This window comes from Euprymna scolopes, chromosome 3 (genome assembly GCF_053919585.1).
Source record: "Euprymna scolopes isolate OS-2025 chromosome 3, ASM5391958v1, whole genome shotgun sequence".
Lineage (NCBI taxonomy): Eukaryota > Metazoa > Mollusca > Cephalopoda > Sepiida > Sepiolidae > Euprymna > Euprymna scolopes.
In genome coordinates this window covers 134,151,375-134,168,003 of record NC_136484.1, presented here as the reverse complement: position 1 = coordinate 134,168,003, position 16,629 = coordinate 134,151,375, and the positions used below count along the sequence as shown (strand labels likewise).

Below are 16,629 nucleotides of genomic sequence, written 5' to 3'. Positions count from 1 at the left end.
TGTGACTATTCACACGAATATGATCAGCGTGCACTTCAAAGGAATTGCGCAAATGCGTCTCAAACGATCGAGCGCTTTATACCATTTAACAAACAACAAAGAAATAGAAGAAAATAGGAAATAGACGAAGAAAAAAAAAGCAAATAGGCAAGAATTGTTATTTATATATAAAAGAAATGCAAAATATTAAATCACTATGTATGCATCTCACTGCGATAAATATATACATAAAACCAGTTGAATAAAGTGAGATCAACTTCTCGAGAGGTACTCTCAAATGCTCCAAAACCATAGCTGATTTCTTCGATAAAAGGACTTTATGTAATAATATTTAGAGGTGGGCACGGGTAGGTGTAATGGTAGACGTAGTGTCGTGAATTTCCACGTCAGGATAAAATTAGGTACACTAGATATTTCGCACGAGTATTCGAGTAAGGATACGTGCTATGACAGTGACAGAAGAGAGAACGTATGTGATTAGTCTTACATGACGAGTGAGCAAAATATTTAGCATTCGACTAAACCAGCCATTTTCCCAGAATATAGAGAAATATTATACTTCTTGATTGCCAAGTGGACTATCTGAATTCCACGTATGCCATATTTCATATTTGAAAGTTGACTTGTGGAGAATCTGAGCTCCAATCTATGGTCACCCTTCCCAGACTTTCACGAAAAAAATCCCTCCTCCACTACCAATATGTTCCTTCACCTTTTATCTATGTTTACACCCAAACGTGAATTCCATGGACAAAGCTTTATTCTTAGAACTGCATGCCTGTAGAACTGTTCCGTTTGCCTGCTTTCCAGCTGACTACAATCTGGTCGTCTTCAAGTCCAACGTGAACAAGTCCTAGATATCTGAGTCATCCACTTAAATAATCCAATTTAATAAATTTACACTAACGATGACTTTTATATTGCCCCATTGACTACCGTATACCTATTAACACTTATCCTCGAATCAGACATGGGCCTTGGTAAGTGGTGACTCCTTTGTAAAATAAAACAAAAGATACTGGACTGAATACTCATATCATCAATCTATCTGATCTCACAATTAATATCAACGGGCAGGCAGTTTGTATTATATATTCCGAAGATCGCAATTTCCTTTTACAGGTTGGATATGAGGAGGCTCTATTAAGATACGATCTGATGGTTATTTTATCCCTAATCAACTAACCATGAAACTCTCCATTTACCTTTTTCCTGATATCCACCTTTTCTATTAAGATATAATATTGCTAAACCAATCAGAGAATTTGTAATCTCTTACCTGCGTTATTATCTAACAGCTTAGTAATGTATTTTTTTTTGTCGATCTGTGCACTTCATTAGAAAAAAAAAATGTGATTTAATACATTTTAACACTCTCTTTGTCTTTATCTCTCTTTGTCTTTCTCTCTCTCTCTCTTTCCCTCTCTCTCTCTATTTATCTATCTGGCATAGCCGCTCGGGGCAAATAGTGTTACTACGCATTTTCTGTGTCTCTCTTCGTCAATATATGAAGAGAGAGGAAAAGTGATTATCTTTGAGCAAATAGAGAAGGAGAGCCGTAGTGGCAGAAAAGAGAGTGATAAACGGCATATAAATGAAGAGGTGCGTCTAACAATAAACTTGTGTAAACAAAGATTATAGAGAGAACCAAGTAAAAGATGAGTCACTTGATTAGTTCATTGCAAATTACGGCTAATTAGAACAAGTTTAAAAGGGGAGTCACCTCTCATCAAGGCATAAAGGCGCTCGAGGATAACGGTTAACGAGTGCAGGGTAGTCATCAGAACAGGGTGGTTATCGGTAGTGGGAATTGGATATAATTTGATTCTAGAATGGGATGGATCGGAAAAAGCTTGTTTACACTGGACTTGAAGACGACCATATAATAGTCAGCTGGCCAGGAGAAAAAGGTTCCATAGGGAGGCAAGTCTATGAAAGAAGCTTTGTTCATGGAATCCGCGTTTAGATATAGGCAGAGAAAGAGAGTGGGACAATTTGGTGATAGTGATTTTACTTTTAAAATATAAGTAAGATTCCAAATATGATGAATATGTTTGCATGTATTTTGCGTTTAAAATATATAAGAAAATGTCTTTCGGAAACAACCGTTGATTAACTCAGCTTCAGCATAATACATTTACGCGCATTTTATATTGGAAGATCTGAAGCGTGATAGGACTTGTAATGCAGGTTATGTTCCCGTCTTTAGACAATAACATGCTGAGATTATATAATAAGGGTGTCCGTACAAGTGTATGCCTAGTATGCTTGTATATCATAAAGTTTACCAAAATATGTTTTACTTGTTTTAGAACTTTGCATGATTCCAGACCACTTGAAGGAATTTCCTTATTCAGGCATCTGTGTGTCTGTGGTTGTCAGGTAAAAACTAAGATTAACTTTCACAGTGAATCATTTATATTTGTATATTACAAAAGCTTTCGCAAATAATCTATATGCCGATTACGTGCCACTCAGTCGAAAACGTACACCTCTTCTTAACAAAAATACACACATGGCCAATACTTGTTGAATATGAAAGACTCACTCTAACAAAACAATGTTTTTATAACAGTGTACAAGGCATATTCGAGAAAGTAAAGCAAAATATACGATATTTTTTCTCTTCTATAAGATAATTAGTACTTCCAGGACCATTAGTAATTGTTCGATTTAAGGGGCCACTGGACAGAACGTTTGACTTATTTTGAGCAAAAAAGTACGGGGCGAGTTTCACATATTTATGAAATGCTATGTATGGGTATCTTAGTTCCTTCTCTTTGCTTAATAAAGACCAGTGTTCCTGATCTGGAAAATATAATTTGCTGAATACCTTACCTTTTAAATAATTGAATACGCACATGATATATATATATATATATATATATATATATATATATATATATATATAATATATATATATATATATACTATAATAATTAAAATAAATTAAATACCTACATTAAACACACATACATATATATTATGCATACACAAACGCACACACACACACACACTATATATATATATATATATATATATATATATATATATATATTCATATAATAGTACTTACAAAGATTACATTCTTTTAATATGTCATAAGAAAGGGGGTTCACAGTTCTCTTATCCGTGTAACGGGGTTTTTTGCTAGTCATATATATATATATATGTGTGTGTGTGTGTGTGTGTGTGTGTGTGTGTGTGTGTGTGTGTGTGTGTGTGTGTGTGTAATCAAACAACTCTCTAACAGTCCTTATTTACTATTCCACACAAGGCACAGTGAGAAACAAGATTCGATTTTTATGTGGAGAAAATCCAACTCCTAAAATAGACACTGGATTAGAAAAAAAAATTTGCCTCAGATTTAGAAGGATTATTCTTTGACTAAATGACGCCAGAAAAGATACTACACTTTGTATCTTATCAGAGACCAAGTAAAGAAGCTCATAAAACGTGATGCAAAAGAAGATGAGATAAAGTTCTTTAACTTTTCAAAACAAAATATCTCATTCGTGGGAAAGGCTATGTCCCCATGCTTTGTTGAGTAAGTCTTAGATCGTATACTTAATGCTTCTAATTCACACGCGTGTTTGTTCTGCAACAAAGTATATAAATAAACCTGAAGACGAAAGAGTCTTCGTGTGCATAATATTTTTTCCATGCGTGCAGGTACTTATGTTTCATGTAGATTTACCGACATAACATTGCTTAAATGCAATGAACGTTATGCTTACAGCACATAAAGAGCTTGAAATTTCATATTAGAAAGTATGTTAATCGAACGAATCTCGCTTTAATATATATATATATATATATATATATATATATATACACGGTCCTGGATATTACTTTAAACTATATCCAGGGATGAGGCCCCAGCTTGCGGGCTTTGGGGAGAGTGGACCCACCCTTTGTCATTGCTCCCAGCTCCACTCTGACACGGAGTGGTAGTACCTGTTAGGGCGCCAACTATGGGTTGAATAGAAACCGACTTGAAAACAACAAATATATTCTATTAAAAAAAAAAAATTCTTCAAAATCTTTGGATTCAGCATTAAATAACCTGAAAAGGGTTGATATGCTGTAAAACAAAAAACAACCAAACCATATATATACACACATACATTGTTTGTGTATACATATATGTAATGTAAGCGAATATACACATACACACATATATATATATATGTATGTATATATATACACTTACATTACATATAGAGTATATATAATCGAGATGTAAAAATTATGTTTACACTTCAAAAACTTAACGAGAATAGAAATATTAATATAATTATCCTTACCAGAGATTACTATATAAATTATAATTAACAATCTTTATATATATATAATTCGATTAATATGTATATAAATGCATACATATAAATTCAGTTAGCACACAACTTCATTTAGATAATCACATAATAAACAGATATTAATAATTCACTATTTTTCGAACATTTACTTAAATTAGAGAATGAATAGAATTCAATAAAACATGAATGTACACACTTTCCTTTGAAAGTATACATTTACTAAAAAAACTAATTTGCCAAAATTTATTATAGTTTCGTAAACTCATCTGTACCGTCGCTTTAAAGCAAACACACCCAGTTCCTCTCTCCTTGTGTTAGTGGCATAAAATTGTAGCCAGAATTTTTATAACCATAAGTATTGATATTGTAAACATCTTCGTCGTCACTCAATAGATTTTATTGGACTTTAGTGGTGTTGTAATTGCATTATACTTTTTCATCACGTCCCATATTTAACGGTATTGTAAACCAGTTCGTTTTTGTTAAGAGTGCTTGCATGATATAATATTTAAATTAAGCATGCATCCGCATGGAAATTGTTCGTGTACACATTTAGTAAATACGCATGAATTAGAAACAGAGGTAAAAAAAATCTTGTTTCACTATAGCTATCTCCTCTGTATTATTTCAGATAAGTTTAAAAGTATTTACCGTAAAGAGTTGAACATATGAAAACTTTGAATTGGTAATCAAGCAACAAGAAAAGTATTAGTAATACACAACGTTTTTTTTTTACTGCGATAACTACTATTTATACAGCTGAATTCAGTAAAGTCTTTTCTTCATATCTTGTTGAGATACGTTTGCTGGTTGTCTATTAAAATAATCTAAGAGTTCTGAAAAATGCAATCAATCATAATTATATTAGAAGTAAACGCTTATGTTAAATATCAGGATAGATAATTTTAAATATATTTAAATATAGTTTAAAATAAAGAATTAACTAATTGTTCAGTCTTTGAATATTCTGTAAAAAGTCAATGTTTTTGTAACATGTACATTGAAAAAAATAACGGAGCAAAACGCTGTGAAAAGGGTAGGCAATCATATATTTAAGATTATAGTAAAAATAATAAGCTTCCTTTCGGCGATTATTTCAAGGAGTGTGACCATTCGAACAGGGAGCTCAGTAGATATTATTTTAAGCTTATATTTATCTTCTAGGAAAATATATCAAAGATTACAGATTTGTTATATCGGCAAAGTCATTTTTTTTATTTGAAACATTTTCATTTACTATTTGACTTTATTCAGTAAGTTGAATAAATATAGAGTTTTTAATTCAATTTCAGTGTGATTTTAAAGGATTCAGCATTTCTTATTTTGTTTAAACTGGGTGTAAAGTGTCCTATCTTATGCCAAATACGAGCCACGAGTTACAATGGAAGCTAACCAGAATCGAGATTAGTTACGAAAGTCTGTAGCCGGTTTTGATGTCATCAAATTCGGGAGCTTCATCGACTGAACTCGACAGAAAAGTCGCGAAGACAATCTGATGAATTATTTTTAAAGTAATCCTGTGAGCAAATATCGTCTTCATTCTCTCTAGATATATATTATTGTTTCATATATGTGTAATTATATTAAGCATAAAATACATTAAGCACACACTTGTTTTTTTCGTGAATGGAAGCTCTTTGAAAAATACCGAAAAGTAGACTAATTTATAGTTCATTGGATACGCTACTGAAGTATCCCAAAATGGCTGCATTTTATCCCGACCAAATATCTAACCATGTATGATGGAGAAAATCGGTTTATGGATAAATCTACTTCCATTTGTGGGTGTAATAATTAACGATTAAAATGAATGTCATTTTGCCATAGGCAGAAAACAATTTTTAAATGTTATACATTTATTTAAGAAAATCTTTTAATTTTTTTTTCTTTTTTTTTCTTTTGCTCTTATCCTAAACCATTTTCCAATATTTCCAAGTTAATTACCAAAATAATTATTTTAAAAAGTATACAAATGACGGACATGCAGCTTTAAGATGAAATGTCTTACCTTTAACATTTTCCAAAATTTTGGGACTAATGCTTTCGTCTGGGATTGGGGAGGGTGTCCTCTCAGTGCTCATTTCGCTTTCTCCACTGGACACGCTTTCCTGGAATTAAAAAAAGCAAATCATTCAATTAAAATGACGAAGTTAAGCATGCATATCCTAATCATCAGTTCAGTTTTCTTTTATAAAAATGAAATTCGGATTAAATATGTGGCGTTTAGTTTTACCAAGGTTTGCAGATTCAGAGTTGAAGATATTCAGAATTTTCTTGAAGTCGTAGTCTGACTGATACTTATGCCAGGGATGCAGGCATAGAATCAATACAGATATTGAATATTGAAAGACTTTTACTAGCAGGAGTTGAATTCGGATAATTTAAAATTCTAGGAATGGAAGTCAAAAGTAAGATTTTATGGCATAATCGGAGTCGGACCTCATATCTCCTGACTTTACAACCCTAGTTTTTACGTGCAGAAAAATGAAAAAAAGTTAAAAAAAAACGCAAAATAAAGCATTGATACTGAGTAGTTAAAAAGTTATCTAACACATTTTGGGCGGACTGATGTATCGGAATTTTGATGAGACGGCAAGACAATTATTGCAACAATTTCCCCAGGTCATTTTCTTTATCAAGGATCATTGAACGCCGATGTAATTTCAAAGGAACTTCATCACCTTAGCCGTGGTTATTTTACAAGGTTGTCAAGATTTGTGCCCTAGTGAAATTTTCCTTTTGGAAATATTTTAAAAGATGTTTAACGCTTTGAACGAAAAGACTGGGAGGAAATTTTACGCAATTCGTCCTGAGATGGTACTGCTAGAAATAATTTCAGCAGATTGGTCTATCAATCTACAACCGCAGACTTTTGCTGTGGATTAATGACAAGTTCAAGGTCTTTTGAGACTTACACTATTTGTAACAGACAATAAATAATTAAATGATCAAATTTGGTGATAGTTAGATATCTTGCTATATTTCATGCTTCATGCGTAAGAATAAAATCTGTTTTGTGTACTTTCTGGCAGTACCGAAACTCGAAAACTTATTAAATAAAGTCTGGTATGCAGCCATTTTGGGATACTTCAGTAGCGTATCCAATGAACTATAATATACCTCATTCGTCTTAACTGCTGAAGTACAAATCTTAACATAAGATTTGTTGCTGGCGAGGCCACACTTAAGGCATGGATTAGTGGTATTGGCATATGTTTTGTTTAGGATCAAAGGTGGAAAAATTCTTATAAATAGGGTAGCGTGTAAAAAATATTATCTTGTTCAGAGTGCACTCGTTCTGAGAGTTAGATATCCTCAATATTAAAAACCGACCATGTTTCTTACCTTGCATTCGTAGCCATACAAGTAAATAACGACCGTCCTCATATGTCAACCTACTGCCCCTAATTTCGGTAACGGTACATCGTGTATTTATTCACTGGAATCTAAACTACTCCTGACAGAAATTCTATCAAAAATCTTCAAAAATACGATCAAAATACTCTCAAATTAACTAATCCGTCGCTTTTTTTACATACGGTTTTTCGGCATTGAAGATAATTCCTTGGCCAGTTGTTTCCAGGCCGGCCAGGAATACAGCCTTGACCTTATTTTTTTAAGTACAAACCTTGTTTCATAAGAATGGGGTATGATACGGTTTGGTCTTCGGAGGTGAGGGTTATTTAAGCGCCACTATCAAAGTAACCGACTGGCCTGTTCTTGGCTATTTTTATCCCTGAGGAGAGTTATTTTTCTGTTACCTCACCATCAAGCCTTGTGTAATATTTCTCAGCAATAGGTAGCAATTACACCACAACCACTTTTTATATGAGGGGGCAGACGCCAAAAAAGTCAATGTCAGTCAATTTCTCATAACCTCCAACTATAGTATCAATACTTACTCGTAAAAGCATATATCAGTTTTATGTAACAATTATTTCCATAAATAAAGCGCAAATTATGTTTTTTTTTCTTATGAAATTAACCTGTTCAAAAAAAAAGAAAGAAAGAAAGAAAGAATCCTTTTCTAATGTTAATTTACTAAAATTAGTGGAGCACGTCAGATCGATAGAAAGGTGGCTAGGGAAGTATTTCCTTGGGATCGATAGAAATCATTCGATCAAAGTATATTGTGATCAAAAGACGAATGGGGGATAAGACCCCAGAATGAGAACAGCAGTGTAATGGTTGGCAGTGTAAGCTTTAAAAATATGTGTTTTGCGCTGGTTGAGTGCGTTTACAATTCAGCCATGACGAAGGACAACGTTAATATCATGCATTTTTTAATGTCCAAGTTTTGGTTTTCAGCTATCTAATCAATTATAACTTATCGGATTGATTTGGAACGTAACCTCAACGTTACAATCAAACGAACATCGGTTAATATTTAATCTCCAAGGTGAAAAATAGTAACGAAACGTTCGATGCTTACCTTAAATACTAAATCTATGATAAAGATGATTCAGCTATTTCGATTAAATACTCTTTCATAAGAAATTGATTAAATTCGATACGAAGTTCCAAGAATAATAATCTTCTATTATATAAATATCACCTGTCTGTTAAAATGTATGTATGTTTGTATGTCTGCCTAAAATTTTCGACAAGGGCGACGAATTTACAGGAGATCGGTATCATTTTGAAGCTGGACCTTCGGACGACAAATATCGAACCATTGGCTAAAAACATTAATTCCTTCACCCTAAACTGGGCACTTTTCTTCAAAGAGGAGTCACTTTTTTCGCCGATATTTTCGAAAGTCGTCCTCTCTTTTCGATTGACTAGCCTTAATTTAAACCTTCGCCAGTTCCAGTTTGGCGATGGACGCAAGGGCAAAAATGTTTTTTTTTTCACGTTCTTTTCTTCCTTCGCAGTACGGGTGCGAACCTGTCTGCTTAATATATATTTTTTTTTTTGCGTAACACACACATCCAAACACCCCAGGCAACGCCTGGCTCCCAGGCTAGTTTAAAATAAAAAGAAATTTATCTAAATAATGTCTTCTGGAAAAACATTGGTAATATCATTTTTTCTTACAACTGCAGACTTGAAATATCTTGTAAATAAAACTGGAAACCATTGTATAAATCTAACACAAATTTTGCATTCCAAATATGCTCTCTTTGTAAACAACCGATTCCAATGTTAATAGATCTCTAATAAATACATAATATGACCCCGACGCGTATAGAATCTCTAATAATTGAAGAGACGTGAATTAGATGATAATGAATTCCAGTGTTTCCTAATGAGATGCCTTCGCTGACATGATATCTGGTTTATAGCCGAATACTGTAATTCCGTAAATACAACTACTATAATATATATATATATATATATATATATATATGCATATATACATACATATATATATACACACACATATATATACACATATATACACCCATATATCTACACACATATATATACACAAATACATACATATATATACATATATACACATATATATATACACATATATACACAAACACACATACGCAAACACACACACACACACATATATATATATATATGCACAAGATTAACTCTTAAACAAATTAATCACTCATGATAAAGTGCAGAACATAGTTATTAGGTGAACTATAACTAGTTTTAATCCAAAAGATAAAAAGAAAGTGAAAATCCCCCGTGAAATTTTATATCGGGGCCGGGGATTATTCACTTGCCACCCAAGGTAACAAAGAATCTATTTTTCTCTAATGGCCTGATCCCTGTCTGTGTCAGAGCTCCGACGCGCGTATAACAGAAGCAGCCGTATGCAAACGACTGAGCCATGTGCGAGATTACGTCACAGCGAGGAAGAAGGAAATTAAAAAAACATGCTCCTGATAAAGACAGGAATAGATGTGCTACTCTTTCAACACGGTAGAGTCTTGTTAAACACATTGGTGTACGAGAATAGCATTGATCAATGATGAGGCGTCATTCTAGGAGTACTTTTCGTTAGATCTGGAAATAAATCCGACCGAATTATTTCCTTGTCTTTTATTCCTTGCGACTGTCTGCATATAACGTATGGTTCCAGAGTGTAGACACGTAAATAGTACATTACATGATACTGGCTAGGCGCTGTTTGTGTCTTCCGCTTTTCTCGGCATTGTTTCCAATCGTCCTGAACCTCCACTTGCCACAGGTATTCAAGAATGTCGACTCAGGAGAAGTGTGGTTGGTGATTGCGCAACTCTTGCCACAAATATCTCACGCGCAGGCACCCTTATAGTGGGTATCCATAATCTGTAAAGACTGAAGGAAGCCTTTTTTTCTTCTTTTTTTTTAACATATTGATTAGAGTGTAATGCTGTTTGCGCAGTTCTGGTAGGTCCACCCTCCCAGGCTTTGCCTTCTCTTTTGGAGAAAAGGATCAGTTTATCGTCTGAGATGTCTTTGCCAGGAAATGCAATGAGAGCTGTACAGCCATTTCTTTCAGGGTAAGAGTGCTCTTCTTCCAGGACGCTGATTTTTAAACCAAATTTTCCGACCCTAGTGTCACATTTCCGAAAAGAAAACGTAAAAGACATAAAGTAAATTGATTTGAACAAACAAATGAGAAGAATAGAAAAATTGTTTGGTATTTCACGTCTGATTGTAAAAATTGTTTGATAATGATGAGTGTGTTGCGATTGAAGCATAAAACGATGCCGTGGGTGTTTTTAATATTATCTTATTATTCAATATTTTAAATGTACCTACTTTATCGGAAATAATAACGACACTATTTTATGCTTCAATCACCTCGCATAAAATAGAAGATATATGTATGTGTGACTGTCCGTGTGTAAATATATCACCGATAAACTCTTAAACTAATGGAAATAGTAATCATGCACCAACTAAAATCTTCGGTTGGATTGATAAGGCGTACAAAAGTATGGCGGCAAGATGAAATGCAAAATGTTCATTTCAACTTGCCGCCATCTTTCTATTACTTTTGCGCATGCGCAATTTCGTTTATAGCTTGCAAGTGGTTTAATTTGCATTTTTCTTATCAATCTGTCGATAGCTCAGATGATAGGGAGCGCAGCTGGAGTGTCCAATGTTTTGGTTTCGATTCTAACTGATGGCAATAAGTCAGTTATATTTTATTTTATTGAATTAGTACTATATATATAATATTCAATAGAGAATTAGCACTGTAATAACAATTACGAAATCTGCATGAATAAAGAATATATTTAAGCGTATTCCATGATCAGATATCGCCGGGCGGACCCCTCTAGTGCTCTCTCTCTCTCTCTGATATATATATATATATATATATATATATATATATATATATATATATATATATATATATATATGTGTGTGCGTGTCAATACATATGCGCATAAAAGATTTGCATGTATAACACCAGCGGCGAAATCATAGCCAAGCAACAATTCTTTCGGTATACTATCAACAGCTGAAAACAAGGAGTTATTTTTACAAGTTTTTGTTATGCCTCGTATAAATGTTTCTCTTTGAAAAACGCTGGCCTTTGAATAAGAAATGTACATATCAAACACAACGAGTAAATAAACAGAACAATCCATTATCAAAAAACAAAGCAGTGAAAACAACAACAACGGCCAAGAGAACAGAGAAACGGAACAACTATGAGACAGACAAACAAAACCGCTGATTGGGTGTATTATGGAAACATAAGAAAGAATTTAAATAAATAAACAGGATAAAAAAGTTTAAAACACAAGATAATAATTTTATAAACTCTACTTTTATAAAAAATATAGTTATAAAAATAATTACTATCGTTCCTTACAATTCAAAGAAAATTCCCGAAAGAGTACAAAGGTGTAGAAGCTTTTTTTATAATCCAATAGAAAAAAGGAAGTATATATATATATATATATATATATATATATATATATATATATACATGGTAGCCAAGATCACGTAGATTATTTATTTAAAAAATGTAACACTAGAACAGCGAGAACTGCAGGCTACTTAAAGTTGTTAAAACCTTTAACCCATCAAACAAATTTCTACCTTCGACATTGCAACATTGCAACATTATGCAAATCTCTCCAGAACATTCTACCGGTCAGTGTGGCTAAACTCCCGCTTTTCATCAAATTCTGTGAACGCGTCATGAATGTAATCTTTTAATCTATCTCCGGTTTTTGTTTTTTTTGCTCATAGATCTTGTTCTTTGCAACACACCCTAAAGAAGAAATCGTTTGGCGTCACGTCGAGTTGATGAGGTTGCCATTAGATTTTGCCCCCTCCACACGAACCAACGCTTTAGAAAAAAACCTGGTTTAGGTAATTCCTTCCTCCAAACGAAAATGGTGGTTCTCAATCTGGTTGGAAACGGGTAAATCAAAGAAATATTTTAAGATGGGTGCAATTTGCAAATAACATTAAATATAGAAACGACTATTAAATTACTGTAAATCTACTTTTGGACTACCCTCTTCTCGCTCACACACACACACACACACACACACACACACGCATATATTAGTGACTGTCCTCCCGCTTTAAAGCGCTGCAACCTCCTTTATTGCATGTTCTGTCCCCTCCCTACTTAGTCCCTCCTCGAATTGTATGTGTTCGCATGTGGCTCTTCAGATCAGCCGAACCGCGACAAATTTTGCCACAGAATTGGCACACTCGATCTGCTTTACTTACAGTATAAGTACTTAAGTGCAAGACAAGCTTGCACATTTGTGCAAATGGCTTTTGATTCTATCAAAAGATAGGCATAATTTTCCACATATGTCACAGTTAGTGTGTTGATTTGTGGACTCGATGTTGGACCTTGTTTAACTTTGTGAATCAATCGTGTGTAAGCACTATACTGTATGCGGCTTTTTTCAAAGGATTATACGCCTTCGTGAAAAAGTCTCTGCCACTTACATCTTTGTAAAGCTATTTTTCCCACTGGTACACAGATAGCCCTGATTGTTACAGATAAGATTTTGCTCTGTTCTTAAATATTTTCTTAGGTTCTGATGCACGTCATTTTCCTCCCCACAATGCACCATAGATGGCTATCATCCATACGCATAATATGGCCAGCCTATTAGTGACATTTTTTCATTACAAACGACTGAATGTATAGTAGGTCTGATTTCCCTAATACTTCTGTATTTGGAACTGCCATTTGATATGAAGTATTTCTCGGGTATCGTTGATGGAAGCTCTGTAGCTGTTTTAGTTCGTCTTTATAGAGTGTCCATGTTACGTTTGCATACGATGGTGTGCAATAAGTAATGCCCCTGACCCACTTCCAGTTGTCTGATCTAGCTGAAATTTTGCATGTGCAACTTATATATCCAAAGGAGTTAGAATTAAATGGTGAACATAGACGACAGGCTACATTTCTGGATTTAGATATAAAACTTCAGGATGGACTTTTTCTTTATAAAATATTTGATAAAAGAAACTCTTTTCCCTTTCAAATAGTGCGTATACCGCATAAAGATAGTACCTGCCCTGTTTTTATGGTTTACGGAACCATTATGTAAGAGTTTTTGAGAATAGCTCGTGTCACTTTAAAATTAATAGATTTTATACCACCAGTTTCTAACTTAGTAATAAGGATGATAAAACAAGGTGGGGATAAAATTAAAATATTTAAACAATTAAATAAAGCATTTGTTCGTTATCCCGATGCTTTTGCATCGTTTAAAAGTAACCAGAATATATTAGTAAAGGAAATCCAAAACTTTATTAGTAATGTATAAAATGTATTTATACAAAAAATAAATAGAATAAAAATAAAAATAAAAATAAAAAAGAATTTAAAAAATGTATATATGTATAAATATTTTTAACCTTTATATATATTTATTTTTCAATAAATAAGAATGTAAATATACAAAATACTAATCATAGTGGGAGTGATAAGTAGTCAACAAATGGATTAATCCTTATATTATAAATACAACACTAGTAAATTAAAAAATATATCCATTTTGAATTTAGAAAAGGATGAATCTCACAGGTAAGAAATTCATTTTTATAACATGAATAGGTTAGATAAAGTAATTAAGAATAGGAAACTAGATCTAATATTTGTAACATGTTTTTCCTAAGATTAAGGAAGGTGGTGTTTGATCAACACAGCTGGGCAGCCATGATGTAATATACTGTTTTGTTTTTAAATCCCCGAAATAGTGTTTCATGGTAAACAACTGACGATCCCTTAAAAATAAATTATTATTGGTACTATAGTGAATTCGAGAGAGCAAGTATATGCAGTGATTGCGGGTGATTGAATGACTTACTTAATAAATGGTTTTCTAACGAATGATAATTTTTTTTTGTATAGTTTTAAGGATGACAACTTCCAAGACTATATGCGCGCATGTCATCATACAATGATTAGATCACTCTGACAGACATTAAAAACATTTAAAAATAAATGTTTAAAATCCCACAGTATTTCTCATGAATTAGGTTCTTGTTAATGAAGCCAGAGATGACTTCCGTTTTTTTTGTTTTGCTTGGTTGTCTCTCCTGTTGTCTTGTCAGGCCACTATATATATATATATATATATATATATATATATATATATATATATATATATATATATACACAGACACACACATATATATAAACAGACACACACATATATATATACACAGACACACACACATATATATATACACACAGACATATATATATATACACAGACACACACATATATATACACACGGACACACACACATATATATTTACACAGACACATATATACACACAGACACATATATATATATATATATACACAGACACATATATATATACACACAGATACATGTACATATATTTATACACACACATTTATATATATACACATACACACATATATATATATATATATATCGCAAACAATGTGGATTCAGGCAAGCCCGTTCAACAGCAGATATCTTAACTGTAGTTTCTGAACGTATATACCGTTCATTGGACAAGACAGGGGAGGGTAGAGCGGTGGCCCTTGATATATCTAAGGCTTTTGACAGGGTATGGCACGATGGTCTTCTAAGGAAAATTAGATCATATGGTATCACTGGAAGAATTCATAATGTAATTAAATCCTTCTTAAGTAATAGAAAAATCAAAGTTGTCCTCGACGGTCGTACATCCAAACAATATGACATAAATGCGGGAGTACCTCAGGGGTCTATCCTTGGACCTCTATTATTCCTGATATTCATAAATGACCTTCCTGATAAAATTGTTTCGGAGATGGGTATATTTGCCGATGACACCACTCTCTATAACAGATATGAGGGGAAAACAAATGAACACATATCTAAGGAAATGGCAGAAACACTAGAGGATGACCTCCAATCCGTAGTGGAATGGGGACAAAAATGGTTGGTCACATTCAATGCTGCTAAGACTAAGCTTGTTTCCTTCAATAACTACAAGAAACCTTCTCTACCACCAGTAGCAATGGCCAAGAACACATTGCCTGAAAGTACTTCTTTTGAACTCCTCGGCCTAACGTTTACAGGGAATATGAACTGGAATAGATACATTGAGAGCATTGACAAGGCTGCTGCAAGGAAGGTTGGCTCCTTCTACCGTGCTAGAAAACTACTTACGCCTGACAGTATCCTATACCTCTATAAGGAAACCATTCGCCCATGTATGGAGTACTGTTGTCACATATGGGCTGGTATCTGCTGCTTGGCTCTCGCTCCTGGACAGGGTTCAAAAGAGAGTCGCCAACCTGATAGGTCCTGAACTGTCATCTAGGCTTCAGCCTCTGTCCCATCGACGAGATGTTGCATCCCTCTGCCTGTTCTACAAATACTTTAATGGTGAATGCTCTGACGAACTGCAAACACTTGTACCTCCCCGACGTAACTACCCCCGACAAAACCGACAAGCTACTAAGTCTCATCCCTTTACAGTAGAGATCCCTAGGTGCAAGAAAGCCTTTTACTCCAATAGTTTCTTCCCCAGAACTGCGGGTCTTTGGAACTCCCTTCCGGGATTCTGCTTTCCCAACTGCAATGATATGCAGAAGTTCAAGTGTAATGTTAACAAACATCTTTCTACTCATCTCCCTTCATAATGACCCCGCTAATTAAGTCCCTAATAGTAGCCCCCTGCTTCAAAGTGGCACTGTGCCTTGTTTGGGGTGAAAATTGAATTTAAAAAAATATATACACACATACATATATATACACACATACACACATATATATATACACACATACACATATACACCAACATATATATATATATATATATATATATATATATATATATATATATATATTACGCACAGCGTACAGCAATAGTTATGTGAAGGTTTATAGCAGGACATTA

At 33.7% G+C, this 16,629-nt stretch overlaps 1 protein-coding gene across 3 annotated transcripts in view; it reads right to left on the bottom strand.

The window, feature by feature from the left end:
- The window catches only part of LOC145259121 (nucleolar protein 4-like), a 1,685,616-nt gene that overhangs the window by 437,258 nt on the left and 1,231,729 nt on the right, over positions 1-16,629 (bottom strand). For all 3 annotated transcript variants that reach the window (XM_080116807.1, XM_080116798.1, XM_080116813.1), the window contains one exon: positions 6,328-6,427. In XM_080116807.1, coding sequence (XP_079972933.1) covers positions 6,328-6,427 — 100 coding nt within the window. The remainder of the gene's footprint in view (positions 1-6,327; positions 6,428-16,629) is intronic.